Source organism: Anastrepha obliqua, chromosome 2, assembly GCF_027943255.1.
Source record: "Anastrepha obliqua isolate idAnaObli1 chromosome 2, idAnaObli1_1.0, whole genome shotgun sequence".
Classification (NCBI taxonomy): domain Eukaryota; kingdom Metazoa; phylum Arthropoda; class Insecta; order Diptera; family Tephritidae; genus Anastrepha; species Anastrepha obliqua.
In genome coordinates this window covers 132,174,752-132,189,858 of record NC_072893.1, presented here as the reverse complement: position 1 = coordinate 132,189,858, position 15,107 = coordinate 132,174,752, and the positions used below count along the sequence as shown (strand labels likewise).

General features: G+C 38.5%; 3 protein-coding genes and 1 long non-coding RNA gene across 10 annotated transcripts; 1 reads left to right on the top strand and 3 right to left on the bottom strand.

Moving 5' to 3' along the window:
• Positions 1-434: 434 nt before the first annotated feature.
• On the bottom strand, positions 435-2,373 carry LOC129238439 (glucose dehydrogenase [FAD, quinone]-like). Its single transcript, XM_054873464.1, has 2 exons — positions 2,080-2,373; positions 435-2,009 (listed from the first exon to the last, which is right to left on the bottom strand). The coding sequence occupies exons 1-2, from the start codon at positions 2,371-2,373 to the stop codon at positions 435-437; spliced, it is 1,869 nt and encodes a 622-aa protein (XP_054729439.1).
• On the top strand, positions 752-6,249 carry LOC129239415 (glucose dehydrogenase [FAD, quinone]-like). 6 transcript variants are annotated; one of them, XM_054874884.1, is made up of 3 exons: positions 752-845; positions 2,467-4,466; positions 4,543-6,249. In XM_054874884.1, exons 2-3 carry the CDS (start codon positions 4,173-4,175, stop codon positions 6,148-6,150), a joined length of 1,902 nt encoding a protein of 633 aa, XP_054730859.1. In that variant the 5' UTR covers positions 752-845; positions 2,467-4,172; the 3' UTR covers positions 6,151-6,249. The 6 variants fall into 6 exon arrangements, with proteins under 6 accessions (XP_054730859.1, XP_054730861.1, XP_054730862.1 ...); XM_054874886.1 differs by having other exon boundaries at positions 755-845; positions 2,727-4,466; XM_054874885.1 differs by having other exon boundaries at positions 835-917; positions 2,727-4,466.
• Positions 6,250-6,813: 564 nt separating this feature from the next.
• LOC129239418 (uncharacterized) lies at positions 6,814-7,377 on the bottom strand. The gene is made up of 3 exons (XR_008581841.1): positions 7,226-7,377; positions 7,045-7,150; positions 6,814-6,963 (listed from the first exon to the last, which is right to left on the bottom strand). It is a non-coding gene; the product is annotated as an uncharacterized LOC129239418 (long non-coding RNA).
• Positions 7,378-8,797: 1,420 nt separating this feature from the next.
• Positions 8,798-12,492, bottom strand: LOC129238823 (uncharacterized). 2 transcript variants are annotated; one of them, XM_054874017.1, is made up of 4 exons: positions 12,390-12,492; positions 10,659-10,770; positions 9,146-9,278; positions 8,798-8,987 (listed from the first exon to the last, which is right to left on the bottom strand). In XM_054874017.1, exons 2-4 carry the CDS (start codon positions 10,765-10,767, stop codon positions 8,888-8,890), a joined length of 342 nt encoding a protein of 113 aa, XP_054729992.1. In that variant the 5' UTR covers positions 10,768-10,770; positions 12,390-12,492; the 3' UTR covers positions 8,798-8,887. The 2 variants fall into 2 exon arrangements, with proteins under 2 accessions (XP_054729992.1, XP_054729993.1); XM_054874018.1 differs by having other exon boundaries at positions 12,410-12,462.
• Positions 12,493-15,107: the final 2,615 nt, after the last annotated feature.

Below are 15,107 nucleotides of genomic sequence, written 5' to 3'. Positions count from 1 at the left end.
CAATTCAAATTATTACATTTCAATTGAATTAATTTTAAGACAAATAATTATAAACATTTCAACACGTCATTTCTCCATTAAGCAAAAACGAACTGTTTTCGTCAGTTATTTTCGGCGCGTTTCTTCTGGCAGTCTGCCATTTCGCCTATCAGCTGTTCAAAATCCCATAATGTGTGAGTGCTGCCAAGTTTTTAAACGTCCTCATGGGCGCGCTCTCTCTCAAAATGAAGAAGTTTCACATCTATTGATTAGATATGTATGTATACGAATGATAGCAACAGTAAATAAGAAAAAAATAAATTTTAATGAAATAGAACTGCAAACTTGGTAAATAAGGAATTAAGTGAGGATGCCTGTGTTTTATTCCTTTTACTATCCTATTTTATTTTTTATGATTTTATGATTTCAGAAGTGAGAGATGCCCTCTAAATTGATCATGTTCTCGCGTCCAATGCTGCCCAGTCGGCTTTTATGAAATCTGCAGCGCGTTCCCCAATCATAATCGTTGCTGCATTCGTATTTGCGCTGATCACATCTGGCATAATGCTCGCATCAGCCACACGCACGTTCCAAGTGCCATGCAGGCGTAGGTGAGGATTCACGCACGTAGTGGTATCGGTAGGTGTTCCCATTTTCACTGTGCCAGTTATGTGATAAAGAGTTGTGGTGAAGTATTTGATGTAGCAGCGCCAATAAGCGTCACTTCTATACTCTAATTTATCGCATTCCTTTATAGGTATACGCAGAATGGTGGCATTTACAGCGCGGTAAGGAGCAGTACGTATAAGCCGTTCCTGGAAACGTACACCACGGAGCATACTTTCGATATCTTCTGGATCATCAAGGTAGTTCGGTATAATGCGTGGATTGTCCTTGTAATTTCTACTGCTTAAACGTATGTGCCCTGTTGACTTTGGGTGAGAAAGTACATTGAATATATTAATCATATCTGATTGATTCACTATGCTACGTAAATAATCAGCATATAACGGTTGCATGGCGAACACATTCGTGGTCAGATTCATAGCAGCGATGGCGCTATATTGGTAGAAGATATTGTGGAATTCCGTTGTGGGATATGGCACATCACTCTCTGGCAGCGTATTGACAAAACTTACAACCGAAGCGGTGCCATGGCTCGAAAGCAGTCCTTTGTTATGCAATAGATAGTTTACCATGTTCTCCATTTCTTTTTCTTGAGTAATGCGTTGCATCGGCCGCACATTCAACGTGAAAAACATCAAGTTCATAAGATGATCCTGTAGATTATTGCCAACAGGCAAATCATGCAATACTGGGATTTTCAAGCTATCTAAATGCTCCTTTGGCCCAATACCTGATAGCATTAGTAGCTTCGCAGACTCAATCGTGCCGGCTGATACCACAAGTTCGCGCAAAATTTTCACAGTCCTTTTGTATGTATCCCTTAACATGAATGAGACCGACACCGCACGACGACCACTTCTGTCGAAATTGATCTGAGTGGCCTGAGCGTGCTTGATTACATGCAGGTTTGGTCGTTGGCGAACACGTCCCAAATATGTTTTACCGGTGCTCATGCGTTTGCCATTCTCCACTGTGCCTGGCGCGCGAGTACAACCAATAGCGGCACCCTCGTCACCGATTTGAGGTACACGGGGCACGCCTAACGTGGCAGATCCATTACACACCAAATTGAGTATATCGTCATAGTAGAAATTGAAGTCGTTTAATACCACATGACCCATAGGGTAAGTGCTATTGCCGATTGGTGTCACAGCTTTTCGAAAATAGGGCAGTACATCGTTCCAACCCCATCCTACATTTCCCTTCGCCAGCCAGTTGTCATAGTCACGTCGATTTCCACGCAGAAAAAGCATGCCATTTATAGCGCCAGTGCCACCAATCATTTTACCGCGCGGCCAGTAACATTTGCGATCACGCGCGGCATAGCAGGCGGTCGTTTGGGGTTCAGTATAATAGTTCCAGTTATACTTTGTAAATGTTGTGTAGGTGTACAGGCTCGGAATCTTTAATGTGATTAAAATGAGTTAAACATTTAATAAATAAACAATATAGCGGAGAAGAAAACTCGCGTACCTCGGATTCTTGGGGTGGATCACCGCCGGCTTCCAAAACTAGCACCTTCCAATTTCTATTCTCACTTAAACGACTAGCGACCACTGAACCTGCTGTGCCCGCGCCGATCACCACAAAATCATATGGTTCTAAACCGTTCTCCAGCGCCAGACCGCCATAGTCCTCGGGCCAGTTCTCCTTTGCGGAAATCGCACATTGCGCTGTGATTAGCGTCTGTACTAAGGTGCTGAGCAAACCATTGGCTGTGCCAACACTGGGGTTGGGACAGTGCGCTTGTAGAATTGGCGCAGACATTTATATCGTATGGAGCGTACAACGTTTAACTCTGTTAGTATGATGTGATATACTGAAATCCCTTCAAAATTCTGGGCTTTTGTTCGATTTCAGAACAGTTGTGAGGTGAATGGCATTTGAAGCGAACAACAATGAGAAAATACGGTTCACACACAATACTTTATTTGTTCGTTATAAATGAAAAGGGTTCCGGAAAAATACGAGATAACGGTAAATAAATACATAAATTAGGTGCATGCGCTCGAATGAAGTGTAAACATTGTTCTACAAATTGTTCATTAAGACTTGTTATTGAGCATGAAAAAAGTTGTATTAAATACACGTACATATGTATATTTTTAAATTTTATTTAGACCAAGCATCTTTACGGAAAGACAATACACCAAACGTCGTCTAGAGGGCCAAGTCTCCGAAACAATCGCACACTATAAGTTTAACCGTTGGTAATTGGTTTTCACTGACGGGACGAAAGGACCCCACACTTCCTACACTGTGGTGAAGGAAAATCATTCTGGTCGATTTTTATCACCGAAGCAATACTGCGCCAAAAGCAAGGACAAACGCATAATTTGCTCCGACAGGAAGACCAAGCAACATCCCATCGGAGCAGTATCAAAATCATGTGGATGCCTGGTTACTCCGGCATCCAGGGTAACACACCTCCGCCATACTAATAATTACATCCGAAGTCACGGAGTACGGAGAATAATTAGGAGCTTTTGAACTAACCATCCCCGGGGTGTAATACCTTTTTGGCAGGTTCGTGGGAAGAGTGGTAGATTGTGGAGAGGTGTTTAATACGTAGGTGTAGCTGTGAGGCTACAAGCCGTGCATACTTCTATGCCGGTATTGCAGTACTCATGAGAATTTCCTCTTCATTGGCGCCATCCTGAAAAAAAACGTCTCCGTACTGGGCGCACATCTAATTACAGGGCATTATATCAAAAATCTGCCCCTTCTGCCAAGCAACAGCCAGTGTGCAACGCCTACTGGTATTCTGCCCAGAACTTGCTTCTCACCACTTCGACAATACGTATCCTCTTCTATTTTTAAAACGCGCCACAGAAGACAATGTCAACAAAATATTATATATATAAATTTTTAAAGCACCTACTCCGTCACATCTGCTCTGAAGCATTATTTCCAAAGAGGGCAGAGTCCTAAGGTGGGGTACTCTTCGCGACTCTGTTTAAGCCCTATCTAACCAATCTCTTCTCGCCGCCGACAGGAGTAATGAAACATTTTCCAAAAGAGCCATCTCTCCTTTCTGTAGCAAAATCTTTTGTTGCTATCCGCTCTATGGACAAAGGGAAGAACAAAAATTGCAGCCATCGAAATTGTGTTCTCTTTCTCCCGCCGTAACTTGTATTAAGCTACGAATGAGCGCAATACAGGTCGAAGTTTTAACCGGCAGTACTTTTAGGCAGATAAAGAAGCTTTGGACGAAATCGATACATCTGGAGGCCTAACTAAACTGGGCTCTAGGAAATGGAGCTACATGCGTCTCAAAACTTTATTTACAAGTTCTTTCAACTCTATGATACTGACTTCCGATACCGGCTCACTGATTTGGAAATCTCAGATGATCCATAATGAAGCCTCTTGGGGTGTTAAGCACTTATACACTCACACACACTTTAGCAGTCACGTACGTAGTTTAATCCAGCATATTGTTGAGCATCCAGTTTCTTAAACAACTAAAATAATCAATAATTGGGTCACACGCGTTTTACAAACGGCCCAACTGCCTTTAACCGAAAATTGCTGGCGATCTTGTAAATATTTACAATACAGCCGTGATGGCAAACGCTACATTTCAGCTGCCCTGCGCGGCACAAAGCGTCGGCACAGTTAATAGCCTGGTCTCCACATTGATCCAAACGATACTAACGGCACAATGTGCTATTTCCGCTAAGTCTGATTGGCCACAAGATTATGCCGATAAAGCACTAAAGGAGAGATTGGGAAAATACGATTTCATAGTGATAGGCGCCGGCTCGGCGGGTTCGGTTGTAGCAAGTCGTTTGAGTGAGAATCCCAAGTGGAAAGTGCTGGTGTTGGAGGCGGGCGATGATCCACCGCAGGAGTCAGAGGTGTAGTAGAGTTCATACACATATCTTTTAGCAGTTAACAGTTAATTTTTGACTTCACGCAATTTTCCTCTTATAGATACCCAGCATGAACACTTTTCTGCAACAAACTCGTTATACCTGGGACTACTATTCAGAGCCACTTGCACACATTTGCCTAGGACTGAAAGGTCGTTTGTGTTACAATCCTCGTGGTAAGCTTATAGGAGGCTCAGGTGCAATCAATGGTATGGTGTATGTAGAGGGACATCCAAAGGACTTTGATGATTGGTTGGCCGCAGGTAATACGCAGTGGGGTTGGGAGGATGTGAAACGTTATTTCAAGCAGGCGCTGCGCCCAGTGGGTAATGCCACACACCCAAAGGGTTATGTAGTAGTGAACATAAAAAATGCATCCGACAATTTACTAGTGTATAATGCAATTTTTAGTGCCACAGCAGAGCTGGGCGTGCCTGCAAAGTTGGAGTTTAAGAACGGCATAGAAATAAGCACAACATTTCTACCAGTAATGCTTAGTGAAGGCAAACGTATGTCCACAGGTAAGGTGCATTTGGCCAAAGTGTCCGGGCGCCCCAATTTACACGTCATCAAAAATGCGCATGTTCGCAAAATTCACTTCCATCGCAACAACAAGCGCGTCAATAAGGTTACATTTGTGCTACGCGGCAAGCATGAGCTGAGCGTAGAAGTGCGCAAGGAGTTGGTACTTTCAGCAGGCACTATGGACTCACCCAAGTTGTTGATGTTATCTGGTGTGGGACCACGCAAGCATCTTCAACAGTTGCACATACCAGTGGTGCATGACTTGGCTGTTGGCTCCAATTTGTGCGATCATTTGATGATAGCGGTCTATTTCAAAGTGTATAATGAAACTTTAGATATATGGGGCCAGGCAGGAGGCACAGATCCTTTTTATGATTTTCTAGTACGCAATGACAGCCGCACCTTTAGGGGCCCCAGTGGTTTAGTTTCTTTCGTTAATACCAAAGGCGACGGCGATATTCCAGATATTCAATATCATTATTTGTTTTATCGGCGTGGTGATGTGAAGCCCTTGCAAAGTTATTTGATCAGACGCGACGAAAAATTCACGGCAGTCTTAAGTGAGCAATTGAAGCAGTCGAGCTTGCTACTTTTCATGATGATGCTATCCAAGCCACGTTCCGTTGGCAAAATACGATTGCGGAGTAACAATTATTTGGACCATCCGCGCTTGTTCTCGAACTACCTTGACGATCCTGAAGACTTGGCGACTACTTTGCGCGGTATACGCTTTCTTGAACGCTTAGCGCGCACAAAGGCTATGCGCGAACTGAATGCGACCCTATTGCATATACCGCTCGAAGAATGCGATGAGTACAAGTACCGCTCGAATGCATATTGGCGTTGCTATGTTAAATATTTTGGTGAAGCGGGTTATCACCAGACTGGCACTGTGAAAATGGGTCCGACCAGCGATCGGGAAGCGTGTGTAGATCCACGTTTACGCCTCTATGGTGTGAAGAATTTACGTGTAGCGGACGCAAGTATAATGCCGACTGTGCCGCTAGCAAACACGAATGCGCCGACGATTATGATCGGTGAAAGAGCGGCCGATTTCATAAAACAAGATTGGAAGAAAGGGAAAGTGATGGAAGAAGGAGAGTATGGGGAGGATGAGGAGGAGGGGAAGCTAAAAAGGCCTTAAGAGTGGATTTCATATATTAATATTCAAACGTTTTTGCCACAATAAATGTAATTTCATTTAATCCCCTTTTCAAAATAAAATATTGTCAACTGATTGGAAGTCTGTTCCTTTTTATATAGGGCGCGACAGTAATTAGGTAGCTATTTTACACGTTCATTATACAAATTCATCAACACAATTTCTGTCAAATCTAATCTCCGGTAGCTATGATCATTCACGGGATATGGAAAATAATTATCACAAACCCCTTCCTAAAGTAGGAGCAACAGTTCTACAGATCCATTTTTTTTCTACACCCAAGCAGAAGCTGCCTGTTGAGCAATTTGCTGTGATTCTTGACCGGGAGCATGGAAGCCTCTCAAGATATATTGGTTTCGAGATTGCTTTACTTTTGCTTCCATTATTGATTTTCAACAACTAAAATCCAGCATTTAGTTTGGTAAACTCTACACTTGCCATCGAAGCACGGTAGCTCAATTGTGTTGTTGATCAGTTATCGATTGGACTATAAAGATGTGCTTGAAGAAAAGAATCGGTTCTTTGGGGTAAAATATTGCACAAAATGAAAATTGCTGCACCACATCATACCCTTACAGCTTCAAAGAAAATTTTAAAATGTGCTCTTTTTATGTCTAGAAAAAATAAATAAGGACTTCCTATGGATACGTGGAAATAATTTAAATATTTTATTTTTTATTGTCGCTTTTTCAAATCACGTTTCAACAGTTGTATGTTTCACAGCATCCTGGGAAAGACTTCGAGTTGTCCTGTGGAACCTTTACGCAATTAGGACCGGCTTGCACTACTGGGCAGCTAAATTAAGGAAATGAAAAGAAAAAATGTTAAAACATTAAAATAATGAGGAATTTGAACAGGAGTCTCAAATCAACATACGTCTTGGCTGTAAGGCCGCCGCCTTCGTGGCAGGTGTAGATATTGCATTCGCCTTTTACTTAGAATTCTTGACCGGGCTTTGCTTTCTCTCCGCCATATTCACAGTCTTTTGACATGGAGTGAGAATAAAAAAATATAATAATAATTTTTCCAACAACGCTTCAAAATTCTTGTCACTAACCGGCATTTACACTGCTCAGCGCGGCCACCAGCGCCAAAAACAACAAACCAAAGATTCCAACACAGTTCATGGCGCTGATTTTTTAATCTACTCTCGAGCGATCGAAACTATCTCTATGCTCAACAAAATCTGAACAGCTATTGAAGTTTGCTTATTCAAAACCGGTGCTTATAAAGAGAATTTGGTTGCTATTTGTTTTCTATTTACTGATTTGTATTGTATTTGTATGTTTTAAGAATTAAATAACTACTACATTGCATTATCGCTGATTAGGTCGGGTTGAGTGTAGAAACCCAGCTCAATTTTAAAATATTAGAGGAAGAGACGCACAGTGTTCGAAGGGCGGCCAAAGATTGGAAAAAAGTTTAAATTAAGATTGATGAAGGAAGCTTATCAAGGGATAAGCTGATATATGGCCACCTTCAAATTTAAAATTTATGTGGTTTTTTAAATACAAGTTTTTTGAGAATTTAAAATTAAAAAAAAATATTTTAGAAAAATTTGTTTTAGATTTCTACAAAAAATTCGAAATAAAAAAATAAATATTAATTAAATATTAAAAAATATATAAAATATATTAAATATTAATTTGTTTTTAGAAATACAACATTTTTCGAAATGTTTTCATTTTCGTTTTTTTGTTGAACGTAACTTTGAAACGTAAGCGTCTGAAAAATTGTAAGTCTTGAACTTTTTCTTTCTAATCTCTAATTTATAATCTCACTTATTTGTCTCAACCTGACCTGTTTTGACACTCACTCGCTAACTATTATCTGCAATTGCGTCAGTACAATTTCACGTTAATTTTTCCAATTCTTTCGGAATTGGCCTTCAGTCGAAATAGTGTGCTTTGACCTTAGGGTATAGCCAGAGGTCCCGAGTGCTAAGTCAGGCATATAAGTCAGGCTCTTTTCCAGTAACACTTGGCACATAAGCGAGTATCTAAATTTCTGAGAATTTGAAAATTGTTGAAAAAATCGGAAATACCTAATTATCGGGTTTAAAATGAACCGTTTCACCACAGATTTTTTAAAATCCAACTTTTTGATTTATATGCCTGCTCGCCAAACGTACCGTTTATCTAATTTGTCTAGTGTTCCAGCAAATATATATCTTAAGCTTAGTTTACTACCCATCTTACCTTTTTTAGACCATTTGTTTGGTGAAAGCCGCACACTGCGTGACGAAAATTTTTGGTTGGCAGCGACGACAGATGATCTTCGGTAACGCTCGAAACCGGTAGGTTTGGGGATTTTTCGAATATATGTAGAGATAAGTAAATCTGAGATTGGTGAGCAGAGCGTCTTTTGCCACTTTATGTTTTTTCTAGAAAGTCAAGCGGTCATTTAATGTGTGTTTATACAAAATAATGTAATAAAAAATGAAAAACAAAACAATAAAATATACAAATAAATCAGAATACTTTCCGATACAAAAACAAAAGTGGTTTGGCATATAGAAAGGGAGGAGGGTCGGCTGTAAAGGGCGGAAGTGAGAAAGCAATTTGCCTTACCGTTGGTGGTGTCTGTGGTAAGTTGCCTATTGTGGTAAGTAATAATTCCACAAAACGCGTGTTGAAAATAATAATTACGTTTTTTATTTTAATTTATTCACTAACATAAATTATTCCTTACTAAATAAATTTCCTCATTCAGCAACATTTTAATTAATACATTTCACTTGGGCACAACAATCGGGATAACGCTCGCTGTAGTCAGGTGGCTGCTCAATGCAACCATGTCGCAGCAGATAACGGTCACAGCTGTAAGAGTAAAAGCAAAAAAAAAAAAAAATCAGAAAAATGGTAGAAATTAATCTAACTGTTGAAGAAGCTTCTTTTGAATCAAAAAATATTTTTTTTACACAGCAAAAGTTATGCAGTAATATTTTAATTACAATTAAATTAAATATTGCACTTACTGCTTTATCAGCAGCACATGATCCTGGCGGCAGGTAACGGTTATGCATTGAAATTCAATATCTGTTGGATACAGCGTCTCATTCACTGGCACTGCCAGCTCTAATTCCTCATAGTAGCAGTGGTCTGGTAGAACTAAATTAAAAAAGAAAAAAATATATTTTCCACATCAAAAGAGAAAATATGAAATGGTTAGTAAAAATATTTGCTTAATGCTTTTTAAATTTAAGGTTAAAAATTTATCAAAAAATATATTTAAATTAGAGATTCTTTAAGAGAAAAAAATTGTATTACTCAAACTAAAACGTTGAATTTAAAGAAATAATGACATAAATAGTTATTAAGCTGAAGCATTTAAGGTCCTTCATATATTTTTTCATGTCGTTTCAAAATTGCAACAATTTAAAGGGTTTGACACCTGCATGCGCAGTTATTTTTCAAGTATTTCAGATTCAGCCTTTTTTTCACTATTTGTAGCAGAGGGGATCCTTAAAAAAAACTTCTATACATATGTATATAAAAAAATATATTGCCGTCTTTAATTAACTTTTAATTGAATCGATTGAGCTTTCCCGTATACTATGAATGAGGAAAGCTTATGTTGCTACAAAACAACAAGAACGTCGTCACGTGCATAATACCAGTTACATTCGCGCAAAAAACAAAAAAAATTGGGTTGGCACGCTTTTTTCTATATATTATCATTTTTTTGGGAAATGAGCAATAATATAATCATATTTTTCTCCAAAAATTGAAACATGAAAAACAAAATTTCAAATACAAAGTATATTTTTTAGACTGCTTCGAGTACAAAAGCTTAAATTTATTTTTTGAAAAATTTCGAAAAATTCCAATTTTCAATTTTATATTTTTCTTGAAAGTTTTTAGATACTTTTTAGTAATTTTCCATACAAAACTATTGGTTTTTATTTTTCGAAAAATTTACGAGTACATATAAATGCTTAGTTAACTGACTTCTAAATACCGAAGGTTCGTAGAAATATTTTCGAAATTAAAGAGTTTTCGGTTTTTGAATTTTGGGTTTTGCATTTTTTCTAGACATTTTTATGTCGAGATTTAAGCAATATTTTGCTTTTAATGAATACATGTAAATTTTTAGCTTAGTCCCAATTTACATACAGGCTCACAGACTGATCAAATAACGATTAGTGGTTGAAAATTTGAGAGGAAGGGTGGTGAACCGGATGATATGATTAAAAATCATAACCAAACTAAAATCTGCATCCGAAGAGCGAATAATGCCGCTTATGGGCAGGTATCATGTGGTCTCTATGCAAACCAACCTTTATTCTGCTACTTTAGTTAAATTTTTTTTTCAATTTGTATAAAAATATATGACTCTTAAATATCTCAGATTTTTTATTCTTTTTGATATGAAAAGCAAATATTTATATTAACTGGTATATTTACTTTTCTTAAAAAACTAAGATCAGTACGAATCAGGTATTTTAATAAGGAATGCATTCAATTAATTTACTGCTCATTTTTGCTTACCTGTGTGCTTCCTATTACCGAGGTATTGTGTAGAGAATGAGCAGGACAACGGCAATAATGCGAAAATTAGTAAAATCCACAGCGTATTCATTTTAAAGCTTTCCTCCATGATCTATGGAATGGAACAGGCGTAGAATGCATTTAATTAAAAAACATTTAATTAAAATTTTGTGCTTTAATTACGGTTAATATGGCCGCAATGGTATTATGAAAGTTGAAACTAAAACTCAGTTACATTTTAAATATAGGCTATCTGGTGATATCTTCACTTGGCTAAAGCTCTTGTAAGCAGGGCCCTCAAAGGTTATCCACCGAACGGAGCTCTACTGTCGCTGCTGTAGCGGAATATGATTTCCTAACGGGCTTATTTGTGTATGAATAACATAGCAGTGACCACTCTGACGACTTGACTGGCTGATATGAAGTAAAACAACACAACTGCATTTAACTGCAAGCACTGCTTCCTCGAGCCGAACTAAGACCTCCATCTAGATATAGGAATGCACCCTATACGAGGTTTGATTAAAATCGGATAATTATTTTTAAAAGTCGTCCATCGTATTGAATTCTAAATTTTGACAAATTAACTCAGCTTCGTAATCAATGAACCCAAAAATTCATTTAATGTGAAGTATCCTTAAACCGACTCAGGGCCATTTCTGAGCGACTACTGGACCATAGAACATTCGCGTTTGAAAACTTGGAAAAGCCTGTGTATATAAGTGGAAGGTGAATGTATGTATTAGGGCAGTTCGGCATTTGAGTTTAAAAATATCTTGGCTGTGTGGAATTAACAAAACACTACGGCAATACAACAACTAAATACAGTGTAACTTTTCCTAGCGGACCCTTTATTAGACAGATACCTACATTTAGCGGACATTTTTTTCTATACCAAATCTTATGTATCGAAAGAAGTGACCCTCTTTTGAGTACACACCTCTCTTGGACGTACAAGAGCTGACTGGAGTTGAGTGACCGCCCAAGAGAGACTTCACTGTATACCATATTTTCTATAATAATTTGCAAATGTCATGATGCTAGGTCATTTGCATTTAATTATGAACCGTGATATTGATTAATAAAAAAATATTTGTCACAAAATATATACTGTTTGTGGTTTTTTTTCTTATTTTAATTTTGCCTTGGGAAAAAGTATTTCTTTATTTTTTATTTCATAGTCGTTGTAGTAGTTCGCTACGCTCAATTGGCCTTCTGAAACCAGGTTAAGTCTGTCTCCGGTGAAGGAGGTTATCCAAAGGCTCTATGGAAAACTCATGTCCAGTCAAGAACTGGGGCAGGCAAAAGTCCATTTCTCCATGTGGCCGCGTTAGCCAAAGCTCACGGTTGGGAATGAATTTGTGCGTTCAACGCCCTTTTGTAGAGTTATCCCACCTTGTTTGCCATTCGTTGATGCTCGAGAAGACGAGCTATAGGCCTCTGTGGTCTCGCTATTTGGGCAGCTTCTATTGCTAGTATGGAGCGGGTACATGCCAGATATAACTAGAGCTGCATCGTCGGCCACCGTTTTGAATGCGCCACATACGCGTTGGGTGCACAACCGGTAGGTGGATTGGAATATAGAGTGTATATTTATTTATTTTCTTTACTACTATATTTTTTTAAATTTTTTTCTCCATTAACTTCTTCCACTTTTAAATGTTTACGACTTTTTTCCTGATATTCTCACGCGATAATTGACAATTATTTACACATTTCATTTTTACTTACTAAATTTTTATTTTGATTACTTTTAAGTGGATCTTTTTTCCTACTCTCACGCCTAAGGTGTCGTTTAAGCTGCGTTTACGAAGAAGATCCAAGTGTTACTAAATTCAGCTGTGCAAATATTAATGATCGAACAAATGTAAATATTATTTATTTGAGTTTAAATATTTTCAAGCATTTCAATATTCCGACACATACACACATACATATGTACATATGTGTGCATATTTTGGCTTTATGACTAATAATTGGCGCTTAAAATGCTGAAGATCATCACAACGATTTGAGTAGCGTGCCGAGAGGGGCTGATGAGCTCAAGTTCAGGTTGTGCGAGGTTATATATTGTAATATACATATGCGGAAAAGAATTCTCCAATATTTAGTTTTAAATATTTAAGTAGAAAAGAAATCATATTGTAAAATATTAGGCCAACGTGGGAAGGAGAGAAACACATAAGGTGTGACATGACGGAGAAATTGAAAAAAAAAAAATCCGGAAAGTGAGTAGAAAAATCGAATATACACTCGCAAAGATATTCATACGTGTGTACATATGTACAAAATATGGAAATAGAAAATCATGCGAAAACAAGTATACGGCATATATGTATGTATATTTTTATGATGTACTTTATGTAAATATAAGTAAAAATATTTGTTAAAAAAATGCTCCCGAAAATAAGCAAAATATGATTTTTAGCATTTACAAATTTGTGAGGTTAACAACCCAATGCGTTAATATTCTTTTATAACTCATCGAAACATTGTTGATAGCGTTGATAGGTAGGCGAGGTGAAAGGCTATCAAGTAGGGTGGCATATGTAGGTCAAATGGAGCAGCAATTAAAACAAAAAACAAGACCAAGCAAATAAAGTCAATGCAGCAGATGCGGACCTAATAAAATTTATAGAGCAGTTGATGGAAAAGTTGATTAAAAATTAAACAAACAAAAACAAGCTAAATTGAGTGAGTAAGTAAGTATATGTGGGCAAAGCAGTGCTAAGTAAAAGCTCAGCCGGTTTGTTGTGAGGAACGTAAAGAACTAATTTTGAGTTAACTTGGAAAACTAAAAGCAGAAACATAAAACAGATTGCGCACATGACCCCCTAAAAGTTATATGTATATAGCGCCAACAGAGGCTTGGAGAGATTTTTGTAGTTCCATCGAATCAACCAAAGATACGGCCAGACTAGGTAAGCTTTTATCCAAAGAACACTCCTGCCCTTCCTTCTTGAAGAAAGATAACGGAGAATGGACGAAATCCTCGGCCGACACACTAGAATATCTTGTAAATACACATTTCCCAAGCAACACAGAATATATTGAGAACAATAGTGACAGTATTCAAACATCCAAACTATCACCCATTATAATCAACCTCATCGTATCCCAAGATAGAATATTATCGGCTATAAAAAGCTTTGAACCATATAAAGCAGCCGGTTCAGATGGGATATTCCCAGCCATGCTGTGGAACACTCGGAAACGACGATTCCTTGGCTGGAGGACTTTTTCACAAAAAGCCTTATGCTAGGGCATATACCAAAAAGCTGGAGGAGGGTTAAGGTGATCTTTATCCCCAAAGCTGGTAGACGTGGTCATGATACAGCGAAAGATTTCAGACCCATCAGCCTATCCTCCTTTATCCTCAAAACTCTCGAGGGATTGTTGGATGTATATCTCAGGTAGAAGATTACAGACACAACGATTTCACCATCTCAACATGCCCATCTCAAAGGAAAATCCACAGAGACAGCTCTTCATGAAATTGTAAGTGCGATTGAAAGGAGCATAGAATATAAGCAATACTCACTAGTTGCTTTTTTCGACATAGAGGGGGCGTTCAACAATGTTACCAGAAGATCCATAATTGAGGCTCTTAATATGTTAGGCATAGACATAGGTCTCAACGAATGGATACAGAACATGCTTAAAACTAGAATAATCATCGGTGAGGTAGGCAGAAGCACGATAAAACGCTCTGTCAACAGGGGAACTCCTCAGGGAGGAGTCTTATCCCCTCTGCTGTGGTTACTAGTCGCTAACAACATCCTTACCAAATTCAACCGAAAGTGCTTATGCTTTCAGGAATGTTTCCAACCACAATCAGTGAGATTATGGAAGGAGCTCTGGCATTACTCAGCAATTGGGCCACGGACTGTGGTTTAAGTGTAAACCCGAGAAAAACTGAACTGATGCTATTCACCAAGAAAACCAAGGTGCCAAACTTTAATCTCCCTCACGCTAACCAAACATGCAAAATACCTAGATGTTATCCTGGACCCCAAACTCAGCTGGAAATCCAACGTAGAGTACAGGGTATAGAAAGCCAATATAGCATTTTACACGTGTAAGAGGATGTTGGGAAAAAATGGGGTCTCCAACCAAAACTATCCAATTGGTCCTATACAGCCATTGTAAGGCCAATACTAACATATGCGGCACTAGTTTGGTGGCCTGCAACAGAAAGGAAATATAACAAAACTAACGTGTATCTTAACTACAGGAGCGCTCAATGTACTAACACATCTATTGCCATTAGATTTTCACATTAAAACAATAGCTACTTGCAGCGCGGTGAGATTCAGAGACATAGGAAGCTGGGCAACAAGGCCGTACGGTCACCGTAAGATCCTCCTACAGGGGCCCTCGCTGCTCAAAAACGGATCAGACTACACAGTCCCCGACCCTAACTTCAAGAAAGGCTTTACAGTACGTTTT

Excerpts from the sequence above, each read along its gene's own strand:
- LOC129238439 (XM_054873464.1), bottom strand. The coding sequence starts at position 2,373 with ATGTCTGCGCCAATTCTACAAGCGCACTGTCCCAACCCCAGTGTTGGC. Across the intron at positions 2,010-2,079 it reads ATCCACCCCAAGAATCCGAG|ATTCCGAGCCTGTACACCTA; the intron begins GTACGCGAGTTT and ends ATCACATTAAAG.
- LOC129239415 (XM_054874884.1), top strand. The coding sequence starts at position 4,173 with ATGGCAAACGCTACATTTCAGCTGCCCTGCGCGGCACAAAGCGTCGGC. Across the intron at positions 4,467-4,542 it reads ATCCACCGCAGGAGTCAGAG|ATACCCAGCATGAACACTTT; the intron begins GTGTAGTAGAGT and ends TTCCTCTTATAG.
- LOC129238823 (XM_054874017.1), bottom strand. The coding sequence starts at position 10,767 with ATGGAGGAAAGCTTTAAAATGAATACGCTGTGGATTTTACTAATTTTC. Across the intron at positions 9,279-10,658 it reads CGGTAATAGGAAGCACACAG|TTCTACCAGACCACTGCTAC; the intron begins GTAAGCAAAAAT and ends TTTTTAATTTAG. Across the intron at positions 8,988-9,145 it reads CATGTGCTGCTGATAAAGCA|CTGTGACCGTTATCTGCTGC; the intron begins GTAAGTGCAATA and ends TTACTCTTACAG.